This window comes from Cucurbita pepo, chromosome LG14 (genome assembly GCF_002806865.2).
Source record: "Cucurbita pepo subsp. pepo cultivar mu-cu-16 chromosome LG14, ASM280686v2, whole genome shotgun sequence".
Classification (NCBI taxonomy): domain Eukaryota; kingdom Viridiplantae; phylum Streptophyta; class Magnoliopsida; order Cucurbitales; family Cucurbitaceae; genus Cucurbita; species Cucurbita pepo.
This window is the reverse complement of record NC_036651.1, coordinates 5,945,013-5,970,828: the sequence shown is the minus strand read 5'-3', so window position 1 is coordinate 5,970,828 and position 25,816 is coordinate 5,945,013. Positions and strand designations below refer to the sequence as shown.

The following is a 25,816-nucleotide window of genomic DNA, read 5'->3' as shown; positions in this document are numbered from 1 at the left end:
TTAAAGGCAAGAGGGAGGCCGAAGAGGGCGAGAAGCCGAACCCTCGACGTTTTGGCATATCGAAGTTGAGGAGCCACTGCCATTGAAGACTAGGTTGATGTTGTTTAACACTATGCCTTGGCATGGAAAAACTTGGCTGCATTTCAAAGTTACTGCCAAGTGCTCCGATGATGTTCCCCATATGTTTTCAAACTTCACATCTTTAATTTGTATTCTTGACACGCTCTGCAATCATTCACATTTCGATTTAGAATCATTCGTTATAATGTAATATCAACTTTGGTCGAAGTCAAACAAATTTCAAGATTCGTACCACTTTATTGTTCTTGCAAGCATTGTTGGGACAGTAGTTTTGATCGATCATGATAGGGCGTTCGACATTATACATTTCGAGATTCACAAATGTAATATTGCTAACCACACTTGGATATGATTTGGACCATGTTTTGATCTGAACACCATTTGTCGTGCCAACGAATTTGGAGTCGCTTACTATGATTCCATTAATATTTGGTTCATCTGGGAACTTTCCGAGACTACCGATGCTAATTCCATGGCCAGGACCGCAATGAACGTTGGTTATTTTAACGTCCTTACTTCCACGGCCAAAGGAGATGCAATCATCTCCTGTGGCGATGAATGAGTTTTTTATGGTGACACCCGTCGACTTGGAAATGTGGATGCCATTCGTGTTAGGACTTTCACCTGGTGCTATTACTTTAACGTTATCAAACACTACATCATTGCATCCATGCACGTTGAAATGGTAGAGTTTGCTATTTACCGATGTTATGTCCCTGATCCTTAAATTGTTGATTGATTGGAGATTTATAGTCTACGAGAAATCAAACGTTATATTACAACAAATATGTCGAAAACAAATGGTAACTTATAGACTCACAATAGGAAGGCGACTGCATGATCCATATTTGCAGGTATTGTAAGGCCAAGCGGTTCGACCTCGGCCAACGAAGCGGCCTAGACCCTTGATAACCAAGTTGTTGACTCCATAGAATTTGAACCAAGAGTAACCAATGGCAAAAGCCTTGTGTGAGGAAGCCAAGAGATCGCCATCAACCTGCAGTTCAATGATGCCTTTGCAAGGACCTTGAAGCAACACGGGCAAGACCAAGAACCTCCCTACCGCTGGTACCAAAATCACACCACCTCCATTATTTGCACACGCTTCACTCCATGCCGCACGCAAAGCCTACAAATGAAATACATTAACATTTAAAATTTAAAACTAAGTACTTCTAGCACAATATTTTTCAATTTTCTATTGCGAATAAAACCTATCTAACTTTTATTTAAAGGGAGAAAATACTCCAACAATTCTTCTCTTAACAACGTTGAAGATAGTTGGGAAGGAGTCCCACCTGGCCTAATTTAGGGAGTGATTATGGGTTTATAAGTAACGAATATATCTCCATTGGTATGAGACCTTTTCGAAAACCAAAAGCAAAACCATGAGAGCTTTTGTTCAAAGTAGACAATATCATACAATTGTGGAGGTTCGTGATTCCTAACATGGTATCAGAGCCATGCCCTTAACTTAGCCATGTCAATAGAATTCTCAAGTGTCGAACAAAGGGTGTATTTTGTTTAAGGGCTCCATAGGTCTCAGGGAAGATTTTATAGTGTACTTTGTTCGAGGGGAGGATTGTTGGGAGAGAGTCCCACATTTGGCTAATTTAGGGAATGATCATGAGTTTATAAGTAAGAAATCATCTCCATTGATATCTACTTCATTGTGGAGGTTCGTGATTCCTAACAAAAAAATGTTCGATTACTAGTAACTTCTCTTAGAAATGTTCTACGACTAATAACTTCTCAAGATACTCTATGATAAATAAATTCATATAAAAATACTCCTAAGTTCATGAACTTAGGGTTAACTATTGATTTGATTATCATGAAATAAAGATGGTATGCGATGGATATAATATATAAGAGAATTGAAAGAGAAAAAAAGGGTTTCATAGATTAGTGAAGTTTGTGTACCTTACTGCTATCTGTTCTTTCATCAGGTGTGGCGCCAAAATCAATAATATTGAACACTTTTCTTTTGGCATAGCACTGGGAAATGCAAAGTAGAACAATAATGGACACTATATATCCAATTTCTGATGAACCTAAACCCATTTTCTTGTTTTGTTGCTACTTTTCTGCACTTTTATAACATAGTTGTAATGAACTAAAACAGAAACACTCTCACAACTGACCTATTTATTCCTTTATAGGTCAATTATTTGGTTAGATAATTACCATGTTCATATTATTGCTAAATGTTCATATTTACAACAACCATTGAAATTCTTATGGAAATTAACTCAAAACCTCTTATGCCATACGGAACGAATTGGCGTATCCAAATTCTAAAAGTTGGGTTTGAAAAAATAGGAGTGTACATGGGTTGAGTTGGAGAAATCTTTTGAACGAATCTGAAATTTCGGGTTGGTGATCCGAGCAATCCGAATAAAGTTCACAACCCAACTCAACCCAATTTTCTATTTTCGGAATGGGTTGGGTTAGGTTGGGCTGTCAGGTTGTTATTTTTTTTTAATTATTTTTTAAATATTCTACTTATCTACATTACATGTTATATTAATTACTAAAATTTCATAAAACTCAAATATCAAATATTCACAAGTCACAGTGCATCACTAACATTGGTCACAACGTCAAATATTCTCAATTTCCATAATAATCTTATCGGTAAAGTTGGTTTGTAACCTTATTTTTGTGTTGGTCAAGTTGACCCAATAAAAAAGATATCAACCTATGAATTGATTCAAATTTTCGATTTCTCAATATTCAACCGAACCCAAACAACCTAAATAAAATATAACCCAAACGGTTTGGATTGGATTGTCTGTATTGATCCGATTATTAGGTCATATGAACACCTCTATAAAAAAGAAGCAAAAACTTTGCATGCATGTATTAGAAATTAATTAAGCTATATTCCATGCATAATTTATAATTACTAGATACATGAATTTCTATATTTATGAATTTCTATTTTTATGAATTTCTATATTTTTAAGTTTCTTTTTTTGTTAGAGTACATGAAAAGTATGTATACATGTAATTTAATTTGTTACTTTTAGAGGTGTCTCTTACAAGATCCTTTCCCTTATTTATAACCAAGCCCAGCAATGCCAATTTAAGTAAATCATACAAAATTGAATATAACATTATTCTTGTGTACGGTCTTGAGGAAAATCTTATTTTCTTGAAAACGTGAACGTTAGAGTGAAGTATTATATGAGATTAGTGACGTATCAAACAAATTAGTATCAGAGCGAACATTAAACAGTGTCACCCAAGCATATGTTCTAGCCTCATTTTTGTTGTTTCCAAGGAAATAATTAAAGACGTTGGAGTAAAAAAATAAAGGTTCTTCATATATCTTGAGATATTTGAGACATTACTTAAAATGAAGAATAAAAAGACATTATTTTTATCGACCAAAAACTGTTAAAGCGGCATGAGGTGCATTGCTGAATCTATATGAACGAGAAGATAAGGTAAAAATGGTGAGATTCCAAGCACTTTGTGCAGATTTTGATACAATTTGAATGAAACGTATTGAAATTATTGAAGACTTTTTCAATCGTGTTATCTTCGTTGTTAATCAATTAAGATCAAGTTGTAAAACAATTGAAGATCTAAATGTAACTTCTTGTTTTTTAGGAAAATATTTTATAAATTTAAGAGATAAATTTGAATGGATTGAATTAATTAAAATTATTGGAATTTAATTTGAATAAATTAGATTTAAATTAGTAATGTTAAGATAATTAACTTTAAAATTTAGTCGGATCATAGACAAAATTTGGACTTCAATGTTGGAAAATTTAGAGTTCGACTTGGTCAACCTAAATTAGGGTTTGTATTAAAAACATATTAAAGGCGGGTCAAAGTCCACACGTTTGTCAGAATCTATGATAGGATGCTCGATGTAGTCCTATTTACAAGGACATGATCTTTGGGAGGTTGTTGGCAAAAGTGAAACTACCCTGTTAGAAGAGGACTCTAATGGCACCATGCGCAAATGGAGAATCAAAGCAGGTAAAACGATGTTTGTCTTGAAAACCATAATCGAAGAAGAAATGTTAGAACACATTTTGGATGACAAGACACCAAAAGAAGCATGGGGCACGTTCGTGATGTTGTTCTCAAAGAAGAACGATATGAGGCTACTACTTCTGGAGAATGTGCTGTTATTAATCTCACAATGTGACATGATGAATGCTCAGTACTTTCACAAAGTCAAGTCGATCTATCGGGAGATTATTGAACTTGACCTGAAATCTGCCATTGGAGAAGCTCGAATGAAGAGGATCATTATCCATGGATTGCGACTAGAATATAGAAGCTTTGTTATTGCTGTACAAGGATGACCCGCTCAACCATCACTTGTAGAGTTTAAAAATATGCTAGTCAGCGAAGAAGCCATGACTAAACAAGTGGGAGGCATCACATTAAAGGGTGAAGAAGAATCACTCTAAACAAGTGAAAGAGAACAACAATAAACCGTCTACGAAACGTGGATACAAAAATGGTGACAAGGGAAGAAGTCACCAAGGAACTGCACAACTAGGGAGAGCTTAGAAGAATGACAACAAGAGCTCTCATGGGAAGAGATTTAAAGGTATTTGCTACAATTGCGGAAAGAAGGGCTACAAGTCCAGGGATTCTTGATCCAACATGGAGATGGAGGAGGAGTGGGATGTAGAGGCAATATGTTTCATAAAAGAAGAGGAGCTAGTGCTCATGGCGATGATCAGAAAGGATATCGAGTACGAGGATGACTAGATCATTGATTTAGTATGTTCAAACCACATGATTGACGATCAAAGTAGTGCAATGGAAGTGGGGTGGCCCTTAGATAAGGATGTATTACCAGGCTTGGATAACATTGAAGAAATTCTTCCACAGAAGATTAGGGAGCAAACTCTACACATTTTCCTAAGTGTTGATGTTCTTGAAGATCCACGTGACACTAATGTTAGTGAGCAAGAAGTGACTCAATCAAGTGAACTTGGTGCAAATGAAATGGCACCTCAACAATTTAGATAGTCAGAATGAAGAAACATCACAAAATATGACTTGACAGCAAGCAATAGAGGGAGAAATTATAGCCTTGGAGCATATTCAGGCCTAGGAACTAGTATCAAGACCAGGAGAGTCGAATCCATCTATTGCAAATGGATTTAAAAAATAAAATGTACCTCAGAAGGATCAATGAAGAGATAAAATGCTCAGACTATAGCTCTAGGGTTCTCCCAATAATATAGACTAGATTATGATGAAACGTTTAGTCTAGTAGTGAAGATCACTATCGTATAGGTTCCTCCCGCACTTGCGGTAAATAAAGATTGAAAATTATGGTAGATGGATATGAAGAATACTTTTTGGCATTGAGAGTTGGACCGGAGAATCTACATGAACCAACCAAATGGATTTGAAAATGAAATCGGAGTCATTAGTCAGTACATGCAAAGTTCGAAGAAGTCTCATTTGCATACGACTCGACAAATCTTGCAATATGTCAAAAGTAAAACCGATCATGGTCTTTTGTTCAAAAGAAGTAAAGATTGCAAGCTAGCTAGATATTGTGATGCTGACTATGCAAGAGACCACGATACCCGAAGATCAATCACTTGGTATGTGTTCAAGCTTGGTTCGAGAATAATTTCGTGTCGTAGCAAAAAATAAACAACAATATCATTATCAACTATAGAAGCGGAGTACAGAGCAACAGCTTGAGTAGCTCAAGAAAGTATATGGCTGAAACTCTTAACAAAGGATTTACATTAGAAAATTAACTATCTAATACCATTTCATTGCGACAAACAATCTGAGGTCCGCCCCAAATTTTCTGCTAGAACAAAACATGTGGAGATGCATTACCATTTTATTAAAGAGGACATCTTCAAGGAAGAATAGGGATGACCAAGTGACAAACTTGTTTACATGAAGACTGAACACTGACAAATATGAAGGCTTTCCAAGGGAGAATACTAAAATATCATCACTAATTCGATAGGTCAAGCTTAGTAATTTTATGAGTCAATTGTATTTTATTTTAGGAAAATGATTTAGATATGGTAGGAATATAGATATCTAGATATTTTAAGAAAATGATTTAGGTAATAATTAAAAAAAAAAAAAAAGAAAAAAAAAAGATAATTCTCGAACACAAATTACTAACCATTTTTTTAAACTTACTACACAAATTGCGCTACAAATAACGTCTTTTAATAAATCAAGTTTATTAACTCACAATATCCCCATAAACTTAACAAACTTAACTTTGATTCTTTCCTTCATAACTCCTTCATGTTTGCATATTTAACCCTTGTTAGGATCTTGATGAGAGCATCTGCATGTTACTCTTTGCATGTTCACTGATCAACTCTATCTTCTTTAGTAGAAATTTGATTCCGCACCATGCAATTTCTTCCAACTCCCCTCTTCTACGCAAGAACTTCATCTGCATGTAGAAACTTCGGGTAAAGTACTCATTTGTTTTTTAATCCTCCTCTTTAGCAATACAAGTTCTTCAAAATTTTTGGGGACACAATTAGTCTCAAGCAGGTTTGATGAAGCAACTAGGTATTTAGTAAAGTGAGTTTGAACTAGTTGGTAATTATCACCATTGGATTATGGTTTCTTTTTAGGTTTTCTCTAGGTCTCTTTAATCGAGATGACAAGTTCTACATCCTATTTTTCTTATGATCTGGTGGCATTTCTCTATGCCTCCTTAATTGAGATGATAAATTTGATAAAGTCCCAACAATTACCTAAATTTTTGTCATCTCAACCAAAGAGGCCTAAATATTCACTAGAGTGGGTTTGAACAAGTTGATAATTATCACCCTTATCATCATTAGATTCTCGTTTATTTTTATGTTTTCTTTAGGCCTCTTTGGGTTGAGACGACAAGTTCTATATCTCATTTTTCTTATGGTCTAGTGGCATTTATTTAGGCCTTCTTGATTGAGATGATAAATCTGATCAAGTCGTAACATTTTTCTCGGTGCTGCTTTATTGATTTAAGTGTCATGCAGTAGGATACCCATCTTATGATTGGAAAAGCTACGTGGATGAGCAGAAATAACACTAGACTCACGTTTGATTAGGGAATGATTTCATGAGCTTGAAATTTTTTTTTGTTCATCCATTGTATTATCACTGGATCACCCCATAGCTTAAAAATGGTATCAATTGAAATCATGGCATGAATGGTAGGAGATTTATTGAAACCATTGAATTCGAAATATGGTAAACCAGTTCCTGGGTTGCCATGATAGGAGATTTATTGAAACCATTGAATTCGAAATATGGTAAACCAGTTCCTGGGTGGAGAACTACTCGAGTGTAGCAATAGATTTATTTGCGATATTCCTATTTATTATTTTGGAGATTTATAATTCTTCCTTCTTCCATTTTCCTTGATGTAATTAGATTCCATTCACAAAACCTCCTAAATAATTTTTTTAATAAAAAGTAAAGTTTAAAGTTTAAAGTAGGTGGGTTTCATTTTTAAGGCCTTGAAGTAATTTTTAACATAGTTATAAAAAATTGAAATGTTAATATCAAGGTCATCATAAATATTTATAAGCTTTTCTTTGTCGATTTAAGTAGCTCCATTTTTTTCTTAGCTTTTTTTCTTCAATTCCTTCTTCCATTTCTTTATGTTAATGTCAATGGAGACTTCTAGATATTAAATGAATTTTTTTTCTTTATCGTTTTACTTTTATTAATAGGTCTCCGTTTTTATTTAATATCTTGAGGAACGAGTGATAACTCCACTTTGCTCTTTTATTCTATTATTTGGCTAAGGCTAGTAATATTACTTTTTAAGCTCGAGATATACTATACCTTGATCAATAGATGTTGATGGCTATCCTTACACTACAAATGATGGATCAATTGTGATGTCTTACATTGGTTGGGAAGGAGAACAAAACACCATTTACAAGGGTGTGGAAACCTTCCCCTAGCAGACGCGTTTTAAAGCCTTGACGGGAAGTTTGAAAGGGAAACCCCAAAGAGAACAATATCTGCTAACAGTGGGCTTGGGCCGTTACAACAAGATGGATCCTTTGTCTTAGATTGACACAGTTGATCCATCACAAAATTTTATGTTTTCAATGAGTTTCTCATCCACCTCCTTGAACTTTTCTCTATTGTCGGTCACGTGGTTTCTCACTTCATTGTTTAGGTTTCAAATGTTGGCATCTACTTAGTCTTTTCTATATACGAGGAGGTTCACCATAACCTTCTCTCCACTGAGAGTATCAATAGGTTAGACATATTCTTAGTCAACATTTGTACGGGATTTTCATCATGCATGAATGTGAGGTTTGCCGCCTCAACACGCTTTTTGTTGCGGCACTCCGCCCACACAATGTCCATATTTTCTACCCGAATAAAACTTGATCATGCTTTTGTCCTTTCCAGGGTTGGCATCCTCATGGGTTAGGATATTGCCAGGGCCTCCTTTGTCGCCATGTCCATAGCCATGAATGGGACCATGACCATGGCCTTTGTTTTCCTTGTTGTGCTAGTCGCGTCCTTTCGTATCTGAAGAAGAAGGATCAACCATATATTTCTTTTTCATTTGTACGAGTCACTCCTCGTGTGTGAGCAAGAGGTACTTCTCCTCCTTTATATTGTCGTAGTCGTGATGTCTCTTCTCATGGGTCTTGACACGACCAACCACTTCCTTAACCGACATGTTGTTGAGGTATCCAAACTGCTTGATGAAAGTAACGATCTGCATGAATCTCAGGGGGCGACTTGAAGGAACTTCTTGACAACGAAATTTTTTCCACCTTTTCGCCTAATAAACGAATGTTGGTGACAAACGTCATCAACTTCGTGGAAAGTTCATCCACCGACTCACCATCCTTCATACAAATATCCTCGAGCTCACTCGCTGAGGTTTGCACCTTTTCATCCTTGGCATGTTCCACACCTTATGCTTTGTTTGCAATGTCTCACACGCTGTCTTTGCTGAGTCCTTCTTTGCCAACATGAGAAGAACGTCCTCCAGAACTGCTGAGTAGATGGCATCAAAAGTCATCCTTTTCTTATGCTCCTCTGTCGTCATCATGCTCGATGGCGTCCCACATGCCTTGTACCTGTAAATTAACATGCATCTTTATCGATCATGCTGCGTTGTTACTCTTTGTGAGTAACGGGTACTAGTGTTACATTCCCAATCTTTTTTGTCATGACCCAATTTCGGAGGTTTCAAGAAATCGGACTACGATGAACAAAAAAACAAAATCTAATACAAACAAAACAAAATTAAAATAAAGCAAAACATTGAAAATGTGAAAAATATAGTAAGATTTCACTCGATTTTAAAAGGCATACACCACCCTAACAAGAATACAACTGACTGACGTCCCAGGTAGACATCCCTCTACCACAGTGCAACTCTCAGCACCTCTCCACCTCGACCGAAAAAGAAAGGAAAAATGGGATGAGTATAAAAAAAATACTCAGTAAGCAACCTACTTGTAGGCTCTCATTGCTTCATTCTCCTAGTAGGTTTCCACGACTTTCCATTTGATCTATACGAAGTTCTAATTGATTGCTCATTGATCGTCTACCCGTGTAGTCCCTAGTCCCACTTCGAGACTGATTTATGGTGTCACGACGTCAGCCTTGACTTGTTCCTACACTCGGTAGAAATTGATAAGGTAACCCTAATGCTCAGCCCAACGATCTATGCTTTTGTTGAAGCAAGAACCCTTGAATCAAAATAATTAACACCCCCTAGACAAAATTCGGATCAACCAAGAGATAAGGTTAGAATTAGATTACCTCTTATGATCGAAGATCTAGAAGCAAGATTTGGAAACCTGTTCTAAATTGGGTCACTCCACAATCGAAATTAATCAAGGCTTGATTGAATGGCTCGGATGCAATTTTACCACAAGACTGCTTGAAACTTAGAAATGAAAAATATGATGCTCATTTCTAAGGGAAATGTCTCAATTTGTGATCTGGATTACATTCATCAATGAATCTCATTTTTACCTAACATATTGTGGGTATTTAAAGTCTCCTAAGAAAAGACGTTTGTGGTTGAGATTTAATCTCGATCCCTCTTAGTCTCCACAAAATATGAAGTCAAATTGACCATTTGACCCTCAAGTAGACAAACTTGAAATCAATTGGCCTTTGCCTGTTTAGGTGTCCATTCGGAACACTGCGGTTCTTATTATCTTCTCCCTCTTCAAAAGGATTCGTCCTCCAATCACTTCATCACCTCCTTTTGCAATATTTTGATAAAAAATATTAGAGAAATTTTGTTTCTCAATTCTCTACTTCACCTCCTTAATTATGTTTTGTTCAAATCTGCCTACTTCACTCACAAGAATATTAGAAGAAATAGGAAGCAAATCAGGTGGATTAAATCCATAAACTATTTTATTAAAGAATAAGTCAGCAACATGTTTTGTATCATTCATTTTGTTGCATTCAATAAAATGAGTCATTTTAATAAATTTATCTACCACAACAAAAATACTATCTTTACCCTCTTTAGTGTGCAGTAAACCAAGAATTCATAGATATATTAGACCAAGGTTTGTTACCTACATTCAAAGGAGTATATAATCTGTTTGGTTGTGATCTAGATTTAGCTTCTTTCTGTTTAAAATTTTGACTACAATACTTATGAACATCATGCTTCATCTTCGGCCAAAATAAGTGTTTATGCAACCTCTTATAAACTTTATTAATCCTAAGATGTCCCATTAAGGCACCACCTTATGCTTCTCTCAAAAGCAAATATTTCAAAGCGCATCTAGGAATACAAAACATACTTTTCTTAATTAAAGATTTATGAAAGACATAATAATCATCCATAACTTTTTTTTTTTTTTTTTTGCAAGACAAGATGCATAAATAGTTCTGAAGTCTTGGTCATCTCTATATAATTATGTAACATGGATTTGAGTAGAAGTAAAGAGATAGTACCTTTTAGATAACACATCAGCTACCATATTATCCTTACCTTGCTTATATTTGATGACATACGAAAATGTTTCAATAAATTCCACCCACTTTGCATGTTTATGGTTCAATTTGCTTTGACCCTTCGGATACTTCAAGCTTTCATGATGAAAGTGGTTCACAAATTCTCTAAGCCACAAGTAGTGTTGCCACACCTCCAATTTCAGAAGTTTTATCAAAGCTAGGCAAAACACGGTGTATTGCTTGATTTCTTCCCAAGAAAATTGAATGCATTCTCTCGCACTTCTCCCATTTAAAAACAATATTATTTTTCACCAAGTCATTCAATAGTGCAGCTATGATACTAAAATTCTCTATAAATCTCCGGTAGAAACTAGCTAACCCATAAAAACTTCGAACTTTATTTGCACTTTTTGCTGTTCTCTCTCTTCATCTACTTTTACTTAACTTTTTCATGCAAAAACTACCCTTACTCAAATTAAAGTTCTCTCTATGATCAAAACTAACTTAACATGTGAAATTATAATATCATCCATAAAAACAACACTCTGCTTTCTTAGATATTTTCTCAAAACATTATATATTAAGCACATAGGTGTACTAGGAGCATTAGTTAACCCAAAAGCATAACAAGTCATTCATATAATTTTGAAAGTTGTTTCCATTCATCTCATACCTGCATTCTAATTTGATGATATTCATATTTCAAAATAATCTTTATAAATAGACATGAATTATGCAATAAATCAAGCATATCGTCTAGCCTACGAATAGGATGTCGATACTTAACAGTGATTTTGTTGATGACTCTATTATCCATGCACATGTGCCAAGTTTCATCTTTCTTTGGCGCTAATAAGTCTCGTATAGAACATGGACTCAAACTTTCTCGTATATAGCCCTTCTTCATGAGCTTCTCCACTTGCCTTTAAATTTCTTTTAGTCTTAGTTGGATTAGCTCTATAAGCTGGCTTATTAGGAATGACAGAACCTGGAATGAAGTTTACTTGATGTTCAGTACCTCTAATGGGAGGTAGTTCTTTAGGTACTTCATCTTGAAACATGTCTTCAAATTCCTGTAAAAGCGATTGAAACACACTAGGCAAAGACAAATTGTTATCGTTAGAGACCAAATATCCTTCCTTGTACATAAGTACAAAGATTGATTTTTGTGAAAACCTCATGACCTCTCCAACTCTAGCCAAACAACTCTCTTTCTTTCTTCAACTTCCCCTTTTTTTTCTTTTTTCATTGTTCTTTTCACTATTTTTTCTCTTTGATTTTTCTCTATTTTTTCACTCAACTCTTCGGTTGGAATTTGCAATCTTTTGATCAACATGGTACTTACAACATTGGTGCAACTTTCACTATCAATGACAAGACTACAAGCAGTCCCCTTGACTAAACACCGTGTGTGAAACAAGTTGTCTCTTTGATCATCAACATCATTGTCCGTAACTTGAGTTTTAACAAGTCTTCTTGTAATAAGTGTCATATGACTCCCATCTCCCAATTCCTTCTCTTTCTTTGCGATTTCTTAAACTAGCTCATTGATCACCCCTCCACTTCCCTCGTCTTGGCTCATGATTGCACAAACAGTTGTTAAATATGCTTTGAACCTCACACACTCAACTCACTGATTTTACACTTAGGAACACTTGTGTTTATTACACACAAAGGTAGACTATTTCGGAAAGTGACTAAATTATGATCAAGGTAGGCTAATATATGGATAAAACAATTCTTATGGTAGCGAGCTATTCAAGACAATTAAGGCAAGGTACTTATGAAGTAACAACAAAATAAAACAAGAAATGATCCCTGAAAAAAAGAATAACAAAAAGAAAGGTCGTGAAGATTTTGAGAATGATCTAACTTTCCTTTTTACGGAATTCAAACAAAATTAGAAGTTATCTTTGAGTTTAAATATTGAAAGAACAATGTCAACACAATGGTAACACAATGGTTTCAGATTTAGATTGTTTTGGAAAAATGTGAATTGGGAGTTTATGTGATTTTCAAATAAATGTGCAGATGGTCTAGTAATAAGGATTTATAACCACAATCTTAAGAACAAATATGATATGAATTTTTTTTTGTTTTTTTTTTAAGATCTAAATATAATCTTTAGTATGAAAATGAGAACAAAGTCAGAAGATGGCAAAGGATGGTGGAAATGGCAGCAAGAAAATAAAATGACAAAGAAAATATAAACAATAACAAAATGAAACATAAAATCAATTCTAGAGTCACCACAAATATGCAACCTAGGCTTTGATACAAATTGATAAGGCAACCCTAATCCTCAATTCAACTATACAAGCTTTTATTGAAGCAAGAACCTTTGATCAAAGTAATTAACACCTCCTTATACAAAATTGGGATCAATCAAGAGATAATGCTAGAATTAAACTACCTCCTATGATCGAAAATCTAGAAGCAAGATTTGGAAACCTTGTTTTAAATTGAGTCACTCCACAATCGAACTTGATCAAGGCTTGATTGCAAGATTTGGAAACCTTGTTTTAAATTGAGTCACTCCACAATCGAACTTAGATCAAGGCTTGATTGAATGGCTTGGATGCAATTCTATACAAGAATGACTTGAAACTTAGAAATGACAAATATTGATGCTCGAATTTATGAGGGAAATGTCTCAATTTGAGATCTGAATTACATTCATCTATGAATCTCATTCTTACATAACATATTGTGGGTATTTATAGTCTCCCAACAAAAGATGCTTGTGGCCGGGATTTAATCCCAATCCTCTTTAATCTCCATAAAAGACGAAGTCAAATTGACGATTTGACCCTTACATAATTTATGAAATTAAAAATAATACTTTCCAACAAATGTTGATAAGCTTGAGTTGCTAAGGAGACAGACTTGAAATCAATTGGGCATTGCCTGCTTAGGTGTCCATTTGGAACACTGCGATTCTTGTTAGAAATGTTCATACTAAACCACCTATCTGCGTAGTCCCTGATCTCTTATAAGACCGGTTTACGAAGTTGCAGCTTGACACCTATCTGTGTAGTCAATAGTCCAACTAGGATTGGTTTACAAGTCTTATTATTTCTACACTTATAGGTCCATGTCTTGAGCTAACTACCCATGTAGTCCCTAGTTCTTCTCAAGAACTGATTTAATGGGATTAGAGTGTCGCCCTGTCCCTACTTTACACTCAATAGTAACTCAACTTGTTTCATGCATCGGGGTCCACTATGTTTCTATGGGCATTCATAAGGTTTAAATACCATTTTCTCAATTCTAAGACCCAATCCCTAGGTGCACATAGGTCTAACCTCTAGTTCTAGATATAAACCGCACTAACTACAGTGCCCTATTTTATTTTTTTTTATTGTGGTCTTGATGCATGATCTATTAGGAAAATATACCAATATACCTATCAGCTATCTTGCCTAGAGTTCTCTCCAAGAACCACCCCCTCACGTCAATTCCACGAGCCTCTTATCCATTCTCATTCGATCAGGGTGGGGGAGCAAGTAAAAATAGAAAAAATCACATTGGGTCTAGGGATAATCAGGCTCAAACCGATGAATTCCACCACGTCAAGGCAAACACTCTACCGCTGAGTTATATCCCTTCCCTTGCCCCCATCGAGAAATAGAACCGACTAATCCTAAGGAAAAGGGGTGAGAAACTCAATGCCACTATTCTTGAACAACTTGGAATTGGGCATTCCAAACACATAAATCATGTCTACCCGTTCACAGTTTTTATTTAAGAAGGTATTCCTACCAAGCCTTAATGCATGAAAATAATAACATAAAGCATACACACAATCAAACAATCAAACAAGCTCGACGGGGAGATAACATCCATCAATCACATGGAGCACAGATCAGAATATCCCTTCTTCCATCATACCACAACGAAAAATATTAAATTAGACATGCTTCTCAATTATCTTGTTCTAAGGGCAATTTCATAAATTTATAATACACGTGTTATAATCACCAAAATTATTCATTTTAGGTCCTAAATACACATATTCTAACCACCTAAGGTTCATCATGCTCGCATTCTAGCTTGTCCCAGCGATCCCTATAAGTATTACTTAACTAAAATCTAGGTGGTTACTTACCATAATGAAGCGTGTCCTTTGAAGCTTGTTTTTCCGATAGTTGGGAGTCCCAAATTTCTTGGTAGTTCCTGAATGAAGTCAAATTTGGGCCAATATCAAAATCGAGACAAAAAACAGTCGAATGGGAGTCAAATCAGCTTAAAAAAAGAGTCTCACACATCAATTCACGTGCCCCACACGCCTAAGAAATCTTCCACACGCATAGACACACGCACGTACGAATGTGCCTGAGGGGGGAGGACACGTGCTCTCATGCTACCACATGGCGTGGGGGGGTTGGACTATCCGAGGTCGAGGGCCTGGGTTCGAATCTGGAGGCGCGAAGGTTCCTTATTTTTTTCACAACATGACACGTGGTGGACAGTGATTAGGTGTTGAACCAGGTCTGCATTCCGGGTCGAGTGCGGTTATCGGGTCTTCAATTCAGGCAGTGGGCCACTGTCCTTCAGGTCCAATCTTTTTGGCGACACACGACCCCTTGCCTAACACGTGTCCCTTCGTCGTGCTTCTTCTTCCTCCTCAGCGCTGCAATTTCTAGAAGATCAATTATTTATTATTACATTTTTGTATTTCTTTCGAAGTAACTCGGATTAGCACGATTCCTTCACAAGATTTGTAGGGTTTATATCCATCTATACATAGGTATTTTTTTTTAGTAATTTATTTCTAATCACAGAGATAATTAATCTAGTTCAAAGTTGGCAAAAAACATCAATACCTACCTTCTTTGATATACACGTAAACTCTTATTTCTAATCTAAATCGACTATGACTACCTTCAAAGATTATGAGCGCAATACTTCATCGATTAACATACTCAAATTTTAGAACCTAAATCCTAATATTATTCAGGGATATGAGAGTAATCCGAGAACAAAGATTTAAGAACTTACATTTAGATTTTCCTCATTTCTAGAAGATTTTGGACGATTCAAAGGTCTAAAATGCTTCTCCTCTAGGTTATGTGTTGTTTTCGTGAAAAAGACTAAGAATGTTTGATTAATCTACTACACCTAAATAGTGTGAAAGTTATGTTATTTATAATCAAATAAATTACAAGAATATAGAAAGAGTAATGAGTTGAAATAACAATAAATAGAAAGATAATTACAGTAAAAAAGTAAATATCTAGATATTTGCCTTATAATAAAATATCAAATATGAGTGTAATTTATTACTCAATATTAACAAACGTCTTGCTGAGTTATGGCTATTTCTCTCTCTTTTTCAAGTATTTTTCTCCTTTACCCTCTCTTGAAATTTAATCCTTAAGGACCTCAATAAAATTCTAAAAGTTTGAGCTCGATAGAAAAAAAAAATCAAGTATTTAATACCTTATCGAGACCCAAGTGTTACATTTTTTTACTTTTTATCATTGTCATATGTCCTCTGACAACTTTTTGTGATGACGACATTTGTTTTGACATCCTAACTCTACTACCATATATTGGCTTTGACCATTGATCGAAACATTCCAAAGCCAATAATAGAAGTAGGAAGACACTAACGGGTTGGCAAGAGTTTTCTTTGTACTAAATAAATTTTAGGCACTAAATTTTAATTTTTTTTTTTATTGTTTTTGTGAATAGAGCGGATATCTACCAACCATTTATTTATTGGGATAAAACACTCACAAATTTCCTAAACATGGTACTTAAAGTTAATAACTACTAACCATTTTGATAAAAGCCAACAACAATTCCCTTAAAATTTCATTAAAAGATTCAATTTTATTTTCTCAAATAAGCCTCATTCAAACTAATATAAACTAAAAAGAGTGACATTTGTATTCTATAGCAATTATAAATGATAGTATCCCTTGAAAAACTAGATGTTAGTGTATATTAGATGAGGTTATTTCAAATAGATTTATTTCTTATTCTAATTATGTTTTAATAGAGATGCTTAGATCTATTAGGCATTTAAACCTTACCCATTCAAATCCTCAATATTTCACAACAAAGAATTAATTTGTTTCCAATTATTTGAAGTATGAGATTATCACATTATTAATAATGATATGAAATCAAATAAAATGGACCATATAAAAAAAAAATGAATATTTTTCTTAAATTCATAGCTATGTAGGACCCTATATTGAAAAATATTGGAAAATTTATTTAGTGTCATCATCGAAATATGACTTACACGGTTAGGACCCTATATTTTTACTTACCTAGAGTCGTTACCATTATTGTAACGTAATCCTTTCTATGCAGAAATAATGTTTAAATTTCTTCATAAAACATAAACTTTATCTTAAAACACTGTCATGGACTTACGTGTTCAAAAACATATTTAAAACGACACAACAAAAGAGTAAATAAACGTTTAAATTAAAAACATCATATTCTAGCCTATGTCTAAGAAAATAAATACGACTATCTTATACATGTGTCATGGTCCCGAGTTGCGATGTTATGACCAGCCGTATAAGGATATTTTTCCTTTACAGGAATAGAAGTACCACGTGGCTTGAGTATTTAAAGAAATATTGACCCCACTATTAGGGTTAAATGCAAACACATACAATTTCATAAATGGGACCTATCATAATGGTCTATTTTCTTACACGACGTCTATCCTAATGGAAAATTGAGTTGTGTACTTAATTTCCTTACACACGGTCCACACGTGCGAGTATGAACCCACCAGTCGGCTCGCACACCTCATGGACCCCTTTTTGGTAACCTTCGATATAGAGAATGGATCTTGAAGGTTCGCACACGTGTATTTAGCCAAAACTTCATGTGTAACCTCATGGCATGAAGCCAATTTCCTTTCGCACACATGTAACCTTATGGACCAACCTAAGCCAAAACTTCCTAGAATGTAGAAAAAAAATCATGATAACCTAGTAGGATTTGATGCGATGAGCCCCTACAAGTAGGTTGATTATTGAATATTTTTTATACTCACCAAATTTTACATTTCTTTTTAGGTATTTGAAGATTGTTGTTCTAGATGAGTGAGCATTTGTAGACCGTGCGGTCACAAATAGGGTTACCCTAGGGCGTTGGAGGAGCGAGAGTATTGTTTAAATTTAAATCTCAACCTCTTGTCCCGTTTAGTAATAAACTTGAAAATAACTTTTTTAAATTGTGCACAACTCTTCTATGTATTTTTTTATATTTATACTTTTTGTCTATCTTTTTTGTCATGGTTCGAGATTTGAAACCTCGAAAATTGGGTTGTGAGAATATGACCCTTGGGTCGATCAAAATGTGCATACCACACTTTCTCCTCTATAGAATCGAGAATGCTCTCTAGACCTCTCCAATCCCTTAGAGATTTTCGTTTAAGAAGCTCTCACAAACATTGACATTCATAACTAGAAAGACATTGTAGAAGAATAAGAGACTCAACTATTGAAAGAGCTAGAATACGAAGATCGAAACCCACAAAATTTTTTTCCATAGTTCTTCCATGTAAGTTTTCTTATTTTTTTTTTAAAATTTATGTTTAATTCTAATAAAATAGAAGTCGATTTCATTATTTCTGGCTAGGTTAATGAAACATTATTCTTAGCAATTGGCAAGCATATTTCTTTGTTCAATTTCTAAAATTAGTGTTTTATCTTATCCACTTCTCTTTCTTCTAACATTATTTCCCTAATTCAATCTCTTGAATTTAATATATTTTTTTTAATCATAAAAATCTTCAAAATCTTAAAAAATATTTGATTCAAAATGAAAGAAAATGATTTTATAAGTTTATAGTAAATGAATCCCATTTTGTACCTAATTCATGAATATGGATTCAATTTTTTTTATGGAATTTTTGTTGGCCTAAATTAACACTTGTCGAAATGACCAAAGATTCGATGGTACTTATAAATTCGGAAGCAACTTTGCTTAATAATAATGCTCTAAAAAAATTCCATATTTATTAACCTATCTTAAAATTTTGTATTTGGTAATTTAGAAAGAGCCTAGACCAAAAACCATAGAACAAGGTTGAATTGAATAGGACCGAGTCACAAACAATTGAACCAGCTTCAACATTCAACACACAATCATGCACGATTGGGCGCTTGTTGTGTGTGAACCCAATGGTGCAATCAAAGGGTTGAAGAAACCTGTAGCAAAAACCTTATCCACTCTTTTCCAATAAGCCAATTTATTTGGGATTCTTAAGTTCTGTGTTGTGTATTAAAATAAGAGAAGAGAAAAAGTATAAACTAAAAAGTAATAATCTACTAAATTGAGCTGTGTTTATAAATTTTGCAGGATTATCAAAATAACAAGAACTAACATAATCAAACGCTTAATCCATACAATAATGGAAGAAAGTTTGATGGGATGGATGTCTATCTAATCCTTCCTCGACCCAACACTCTTATAAGGAACAACAAAAAAAACACAAAATAATTAAAGGCAAGAGTAAGGAATTTGTTTGCCAAAAGCAGAGCCCTTCACATTGTGACAAATGGAAGTTGGTTCGCCATCACCTTTGAAGGAGAGGTTAATGTCTTGTAACACTATGCCTTCGCATGGAAGAACTTGGCTGCATTCAAAATTTACTGCCACTTGGGACGTTGAACTCCCCCTTATGCCTTCATATCTCACATCGTGAATCTGCACTTTTGAGTTACTCTGTCAACCACAAACAACATTATTTTAGAATCATCCACCATTTATAGTTTTATTAAAATCGAATGATTATCAAATTTAAATATATATACCATTTTATGTTCGTCGCAATCAGTGCAATATTTTTGATCAATGATAATAGGATTTTTTACATCCTTCATTTCGAGATTGAGAAAAGTGATCTTGCTCACAGAACTAGAAAATGAAGTTGACCATGTTTTGATCCTCACACCGTTGTCTGTGCCAACAAATGTGGAGTCTCTTACTGTGACTTCAGAGACATCTTCTTCATTTGGGTACTTTCCGAGGCTACCGATGCTAATTCCATGACCTGGACCACACTGGACGTCTGTTATGTTGATGAATTTACTTCCAGGGCCTAGAGAGATGCAATCGTCTCCGGTGCCAATCACTGAATGCATAATATTGATACCACTTGACTCGGAAATGTGAATTCCATCTGTATTGGGGCTATCTGCCGGAGCTATGATTGTAACGTGATCAAACGTGACATCATGACATCCATTCAAACCAAAATGGAATAATTTGCTATTGGACGATGTTATCTTTGAAATTCCCGCAGTGTTGACACCAGAAAGTTTCATCGACTACATTGAATCAATCGTTAGATTATACATATGTATATTTTGGTGTACTTTTAAATGTAAAATGATAGCATCATTTAACTATCAACATAACAAATCAATTTCTTTTTTATCACTTAAATATAAAAATGGACTTACAATTGGACGGTTAGAAGTGTCGGATTGCCAAGCTGAAGAACCGCCGCCGTTCAAGCTGCCAGAACCGGCAACGAAAAAGTTGTCGACATCGGAGATACTCAACCAGTATTCACCCGTGGCGAAATTCTTGCTGACAGGAGCCAACAATTCACCATTAATATGCAGACCAATGGATCTTTTGCATGGACCTTCAAGCACTAATGGTAATACCAGAAAGCTCCCCTCTGGTACTAAAACTACACCATATCCGTTGTATCCACAAGCTTCCCTCCATGCCTCCCTTAGTGCCTATACAAACCAAGTAATCTTTTATCATGTAATTTCACCAAAATAATTTAAATTTTAAATTTACATTTAGATATTTATTACTAAACATAAAATATATATTTTTTCATTTCAAAGATTTGGTTTGAATATTTGTATACATGAAATAGAAATTAAAGCAAAACTAAGAAAAAAAAAATGTATCCCATTTTGAAAATGATATTTCTAAATTAATGCTTCTAATGCTTCTTAAGTTGTTTGAATTGAGTTTGGATGTTTTTATGATTTATAAGAAAGAAAAATTTTACCTTCGTGCTATCAGTTTTTCCATCCGCTATTGCACCAAATTGGATGATATTGAACTCTTTAGATTGAGAATAACATTTAGGAATGGAAAGTAAGATGATAAAGAACACTAAACATCCCATATCCCATGAATTCAAACTCATTTTTCTCTTCTCTCTCTAAGATGCCTGATTTTTGTTATCTACTTTTCTTCATTTTTATAACAAAATTTTAACACCAAAAAAGGAAGGGCAACTCAGATTTTATTCTTTTATTGTAACTAGTGTAATTGAATTTATGTCAATCAAGTTTTTAAGGAAAAACATCTTTCTTATATTCCTAACCGTTCTAGGGATTACTAAATTTGTCCGGGGAAGTTAAGAGATTTCCATTAATTTACAATGGAGCCATAACAACCACTTGGAAAAAATATAGAACTTCCTTGCTAGTAGTTCTTAAACTAGTCAGCCCCTATTATTTGTATATGATTGGCTCCATGTCATAATCAAACGTCTACAAAAACAAATGTCCCATCCTAGTTTTCGAAATTTTGACTCAAGGATCGCGATATGACTAACTATGATAAATAAGATAAAATTTTGTACAAGCTTAAAAAATAATCGTCAGAACATTTAAAAGATTGAAACAAAAAAAAGTTACATATCAAAGTGTTTAAAAGTTTATTACAAAATAAAAACTAAGGAATAGTATACAAAATTAAAGGACAATAACCCATGACACAGAATTAACGCCCCACGATGACACTCATCTACGTCCACGTAGCTCTTCAATGCTTCCCCATGGTGACCATCAATCAGTAGTCCCCTAACAAAGACAAGTAATTTTTTTGTTAGTATAAATATACTAAGTAAATAATCTATTTGTAAACTCTAATCTTACCTATAAATTGCCACAATCTTTCCTTTGGACTTTTGTAATAGCCCAAAAAATAATAATAATAATAATAATAAATAAACAAATAAAAATAATTATAAAAAAATAGATATGTCAAAATAGTAATAATAGTAATAATAATAATTCACAAATAAATAACTAAAAAAGATTACATAAAAATAAAAATAAAAATAAAATTTACCCACCTCTCTCCACTAACCTCTCATCCCAAAGACATTCTCTTTCCTCAACCCCATAGCATCACAGTTAGTCCAAAAAAAAATTAACAGAAAACAATGTCAGATTTGAGAAAAAGTAAAATGATGTTTGAACAGAAAGATATGATGCAGATTTACTTGGAGAGATTTTGGTCTGTTATTAGGATAAAATCCTAGATTTTCTTTTAAAGTTATGGTTATAAGAAATTAATTTAGGATCAAATCTTCTTTCGCTATTTTACTGGATCCTGTAATAATCAAATCTCATATTCAATTAATTAGATATTTGGTTAGCATTTGAAGTCATAGGAAATAAGGTTAGAAACAATAAAATTTTAGTTGGCAGATCTATAAATTGATAAGATAGTAGCCAAACAATCTATTAAAATCCGCCAATAATATTTGTTTACAAATGAAAATAAATATAGGGTTAGAGTAATATCATTTGAAGTTATAGGAAATAAGGTTAGAATCACTAAATTTTAGTTGGCAGATCTATAAATCGTAAGATAGTAGCCAAACAATCGATTAAAATCGGCCAATAATATTTGTTTACGTAATGAAAATAAATATAGGGTTAGAATAATATCTTGTTTACCGAATTGAAAATGTTTACAGAATTGAAAATTTATTTACAGAATGAAAATAACTACAATCGGCCAATAATATTTATTTACGTAATGAAAATAAATATAGGGTTGGAATAATATCTTGTTTACAGAATTGAAAATGTTTACAGGATTGAAAATTTATTTACCCAATGAAAATAACTATGGAGGAGAGAAGATTGAGGAAAGATTAGTTGAACAGAATTTAAAAATAAAACAGTAAATATTAGACCGCAAGTAACTCCATTAAATTTCGTCTCACAAGAAAATATCAGAATTTAACCATGGCCAATGTAAATTAGAGAAATAATTTGATAGAGCTCAAACTTGAAACTGATGTCATGGACTCACATAGGTTGACTTGGATTTCAAAGAACGAAATCGAACTTTCATTAAGGATATATTCGTGACAACGACTTAAGCTAGTCAGGTCAGTGACCTTACTATCGCCATGGTTATATTTGATGTTGACACGTGCCCTGTGGTTCTGCACGTGTCATATATATTGATATGTGTGAATTGTCTGTGGATCGATATGCTTCCTATATGTTATGTTATGTTATAATATGTGGATTGTATGATAATAATTATGGTACGATGTGCTCAAGGATATGTTTGAGATAGGATACGGGAAGGATGCACAAAACGAAATGTAACGATAGGAGTAAGATACATTCATGAAACGTTAAGGTTAGGTTACATAACGGAGTGCTATGGATAAAAGAGATTCATGAAAGAATATGGTTAGGTTATGGGTAGAAAGGGATAGGTTTGTGATAGATTGATAGAACGATAGTGTTAGGATACGTTCTTGTGATGATATGACTAAGGTACGTTACGTAATGATATGTCTGTGATAGGTATAAGAATGTTAAGGCTATTGTAAGTTAGAGAAATATATGACTATGAAGTGTTTACGTTATGACTTGTTTATGATATGATACATTGTATGCTAGATTATTGTGCTTAAGTGCGTAGTCATGTGAACGTGACTGTATGCTATGTATGCTGTTTAGTCTGATGTGATGTGTAATGCATGTAACGATATGTTGTTCTTGAATGGTTTTGACATGATTGCATGGAATGTTTGAATGTAAACAACATGAATTGTATGACATGAAATACGGTAAACTGTCTGGAATCATAACCTCGATAGGAATATGTATGAAATGTAAATTGAAAATGAGAAGGACATGAAGCATGGAACGTGACAGGAGGTTATGTTCATTAATGATAAATGTAGAAGTAGTGGGGACCTCATGCATTATGTGTGTTCATGCATCTGGGGGGATACCCCCTATCCCATCACGAGGGTACGGACGCGTACATTCGATGGCAAGACAACGATTGTTATGCTTTGCATAGCGCTGCCGTGATGGTTACTAGTTTTAACGGGTTCTGGCATAAGGGGCTCCCAAAGTATACCTACCGGATAAGGAAAGTGGCCCAGCGGTGTGCGAACTAGCTGGTGAGCCCATACTCGAACGTATGGGATGTGTGTAGAGTATATGGTACACGCCCACACTTACCAGTTACGACAGCATCGTAGGGAAACGAAACGAAATGAAAGATAGGTCCCATCATTTAATTGCATGTGATTGTTGCATTTAACCCCAATAGTGGGGTCACTTACTGAGTATTTCTTTAAATACTCAAGCCACGTGCTACTACATTTTTCAGGTTAAGGCAAGGCATTCCTGTACGGCTGACGACAACATTGCAACTCGAGATCATGGCACATGCATAAGGTAGTGGTATTTATTTTCTTAGTCTTAGGCTAGAATAGGAAGTTTTTAACTTAAACTCTTATTCATTTTATTTAGTCTTTTGTTATGTCGTTTTAAAGATGTTTTCGAAACACGTAAGTCCATAGCTGTGTTTTAAGATAAGGGTTATGTTTTATGGAATTTAAATGAAGTCTTCCGCATTCAATGTTTATGGCACGTATACCGTATCAACCTTAAAGTAGAAAATTTGAGGTAGTTACAACTTTAGAAAGTTAGAGCCTAGGTTCTACAACTATATGAGCTTCTAGAAGGCCTCAAAGTTTCAAACAGCGCTCTTTCTTGACACAGTCATCTCATAGAACATTATGATATTATCTCTCTGAACATTATGTTTAACCGAGGACTTTTTGTGATGACGACATTTGTTTTGAAATCTTAACTCTACTACGATATGGTTGCTTTGACCATCGATCGAAGCACACCAAAACGAATAATGGAAGTAGGAAGAGACTAAATTGAAGGCGAAGCGAGAGTTTGTTTGTACTAAATAACTTTAGGGACTAAATTTTTGAATTCCTATCGTTTTTTATAATAAAACATATATCTAAAAACCATTTAATACCTCCTAACAATTCACTACTCATTTCCCTAAATTTGATCTACAAGTTAATAATTAATAACAATTCTCTTAAAATTGCATTAAAAGAATAACCATCAATTGACTCACAAAATAAGTTGCATTAAAAGAATAACCATCAATTGACTCATAAAATAAGACTCAACTAATTCAACCATATTCAAACTAATACACGACTATAGCTTCTACTCAAGTGACATTTCTCTTTTGAAAAAAATTAAATATTAGTGTACATTACATGAGGTTATTTCGAATAGATTTATTTCCTATTCCAATATGTTTTAATAGATTAGGTATATATGTATTTTAATTTTATTTTATTACCATAAATAGATGCTTAGATCTATTAGGCATTTAAACCTTACCTATTCAAATCCTCAATATTTCCTAACAAAGAACTAACTTGTTTCCAATTATTTGAAGTATGAAATTATTAGATTATTAAAAATTATATGAAATCAAATAAAATGGAATTTCATAACTATGTAGCTTATATTAAAAAATTTATTTGGTGAGATCACCAAAATATGATTTATTGTAATGACCCTAGATTTCTACTTACCTAAAGTCGCTACGATGATAACGTAATCCTTTCTATGCAAAAATAATGTGTAAACTTCTTCATAAAATAGAAACTTTATCTTAAAATACTATCATGGACTTACGTGTCCAAAAACATCTATAAAACAACACAAGAAAAGACTAAATAAAATAAATAAATGTTTGA

The 25,816-nt window shown here is 34.0% G+C and overlaps 1 protein-coding gene across 1 annotated transcript; it reads right to left on the bottom strand.

Moving 5' to 3' along the window:
- Positions 1–2,145, bottom strand: LOC111810461 (exopolygalacturonase-like). Its single transcript, XM_023697168.1, has 4 exons — positions 2,005–2,145; positions 902–1,210; positions 314–835; positions 1–225 (listed from the first exon to the last, which is right to left on the bottom strand). Exons 1-4 carry the CDS (start codon positions 2,143–2,145, stop codon positions 1–3), a joined length of 1,197 nt encoding a protein of 398 aa, XP_023552936.1.
- Between the last annotated feature and the right edge of the window lie 23,671 nt (positions 2,146–25,816).

Bases quoted from the DNA above. Each gene is read 5' to 3' on its own strand.
- LOC111810461 (XM_023697168.1), bottom strand. From the start codon at position 2,145: ATGGGTTTAGGTTCATCAGAAATTGGATATATAGTGTCCATTATTGTT. The intron at 1,211-2,004 runs GTACACAAACTT...TTTCATTTGTAG, and splicing joins AAAGAACAGATAGCAGTAAG to GCTTTGCGTGCGGCATGGAG. The intron at 836-901 runs GTGAGTCTATAA...GATTTCTCGTAG, and splicing joins CATGCAGTCGCCTTCCTATT to ACTATAAATCTCCAATCAAT.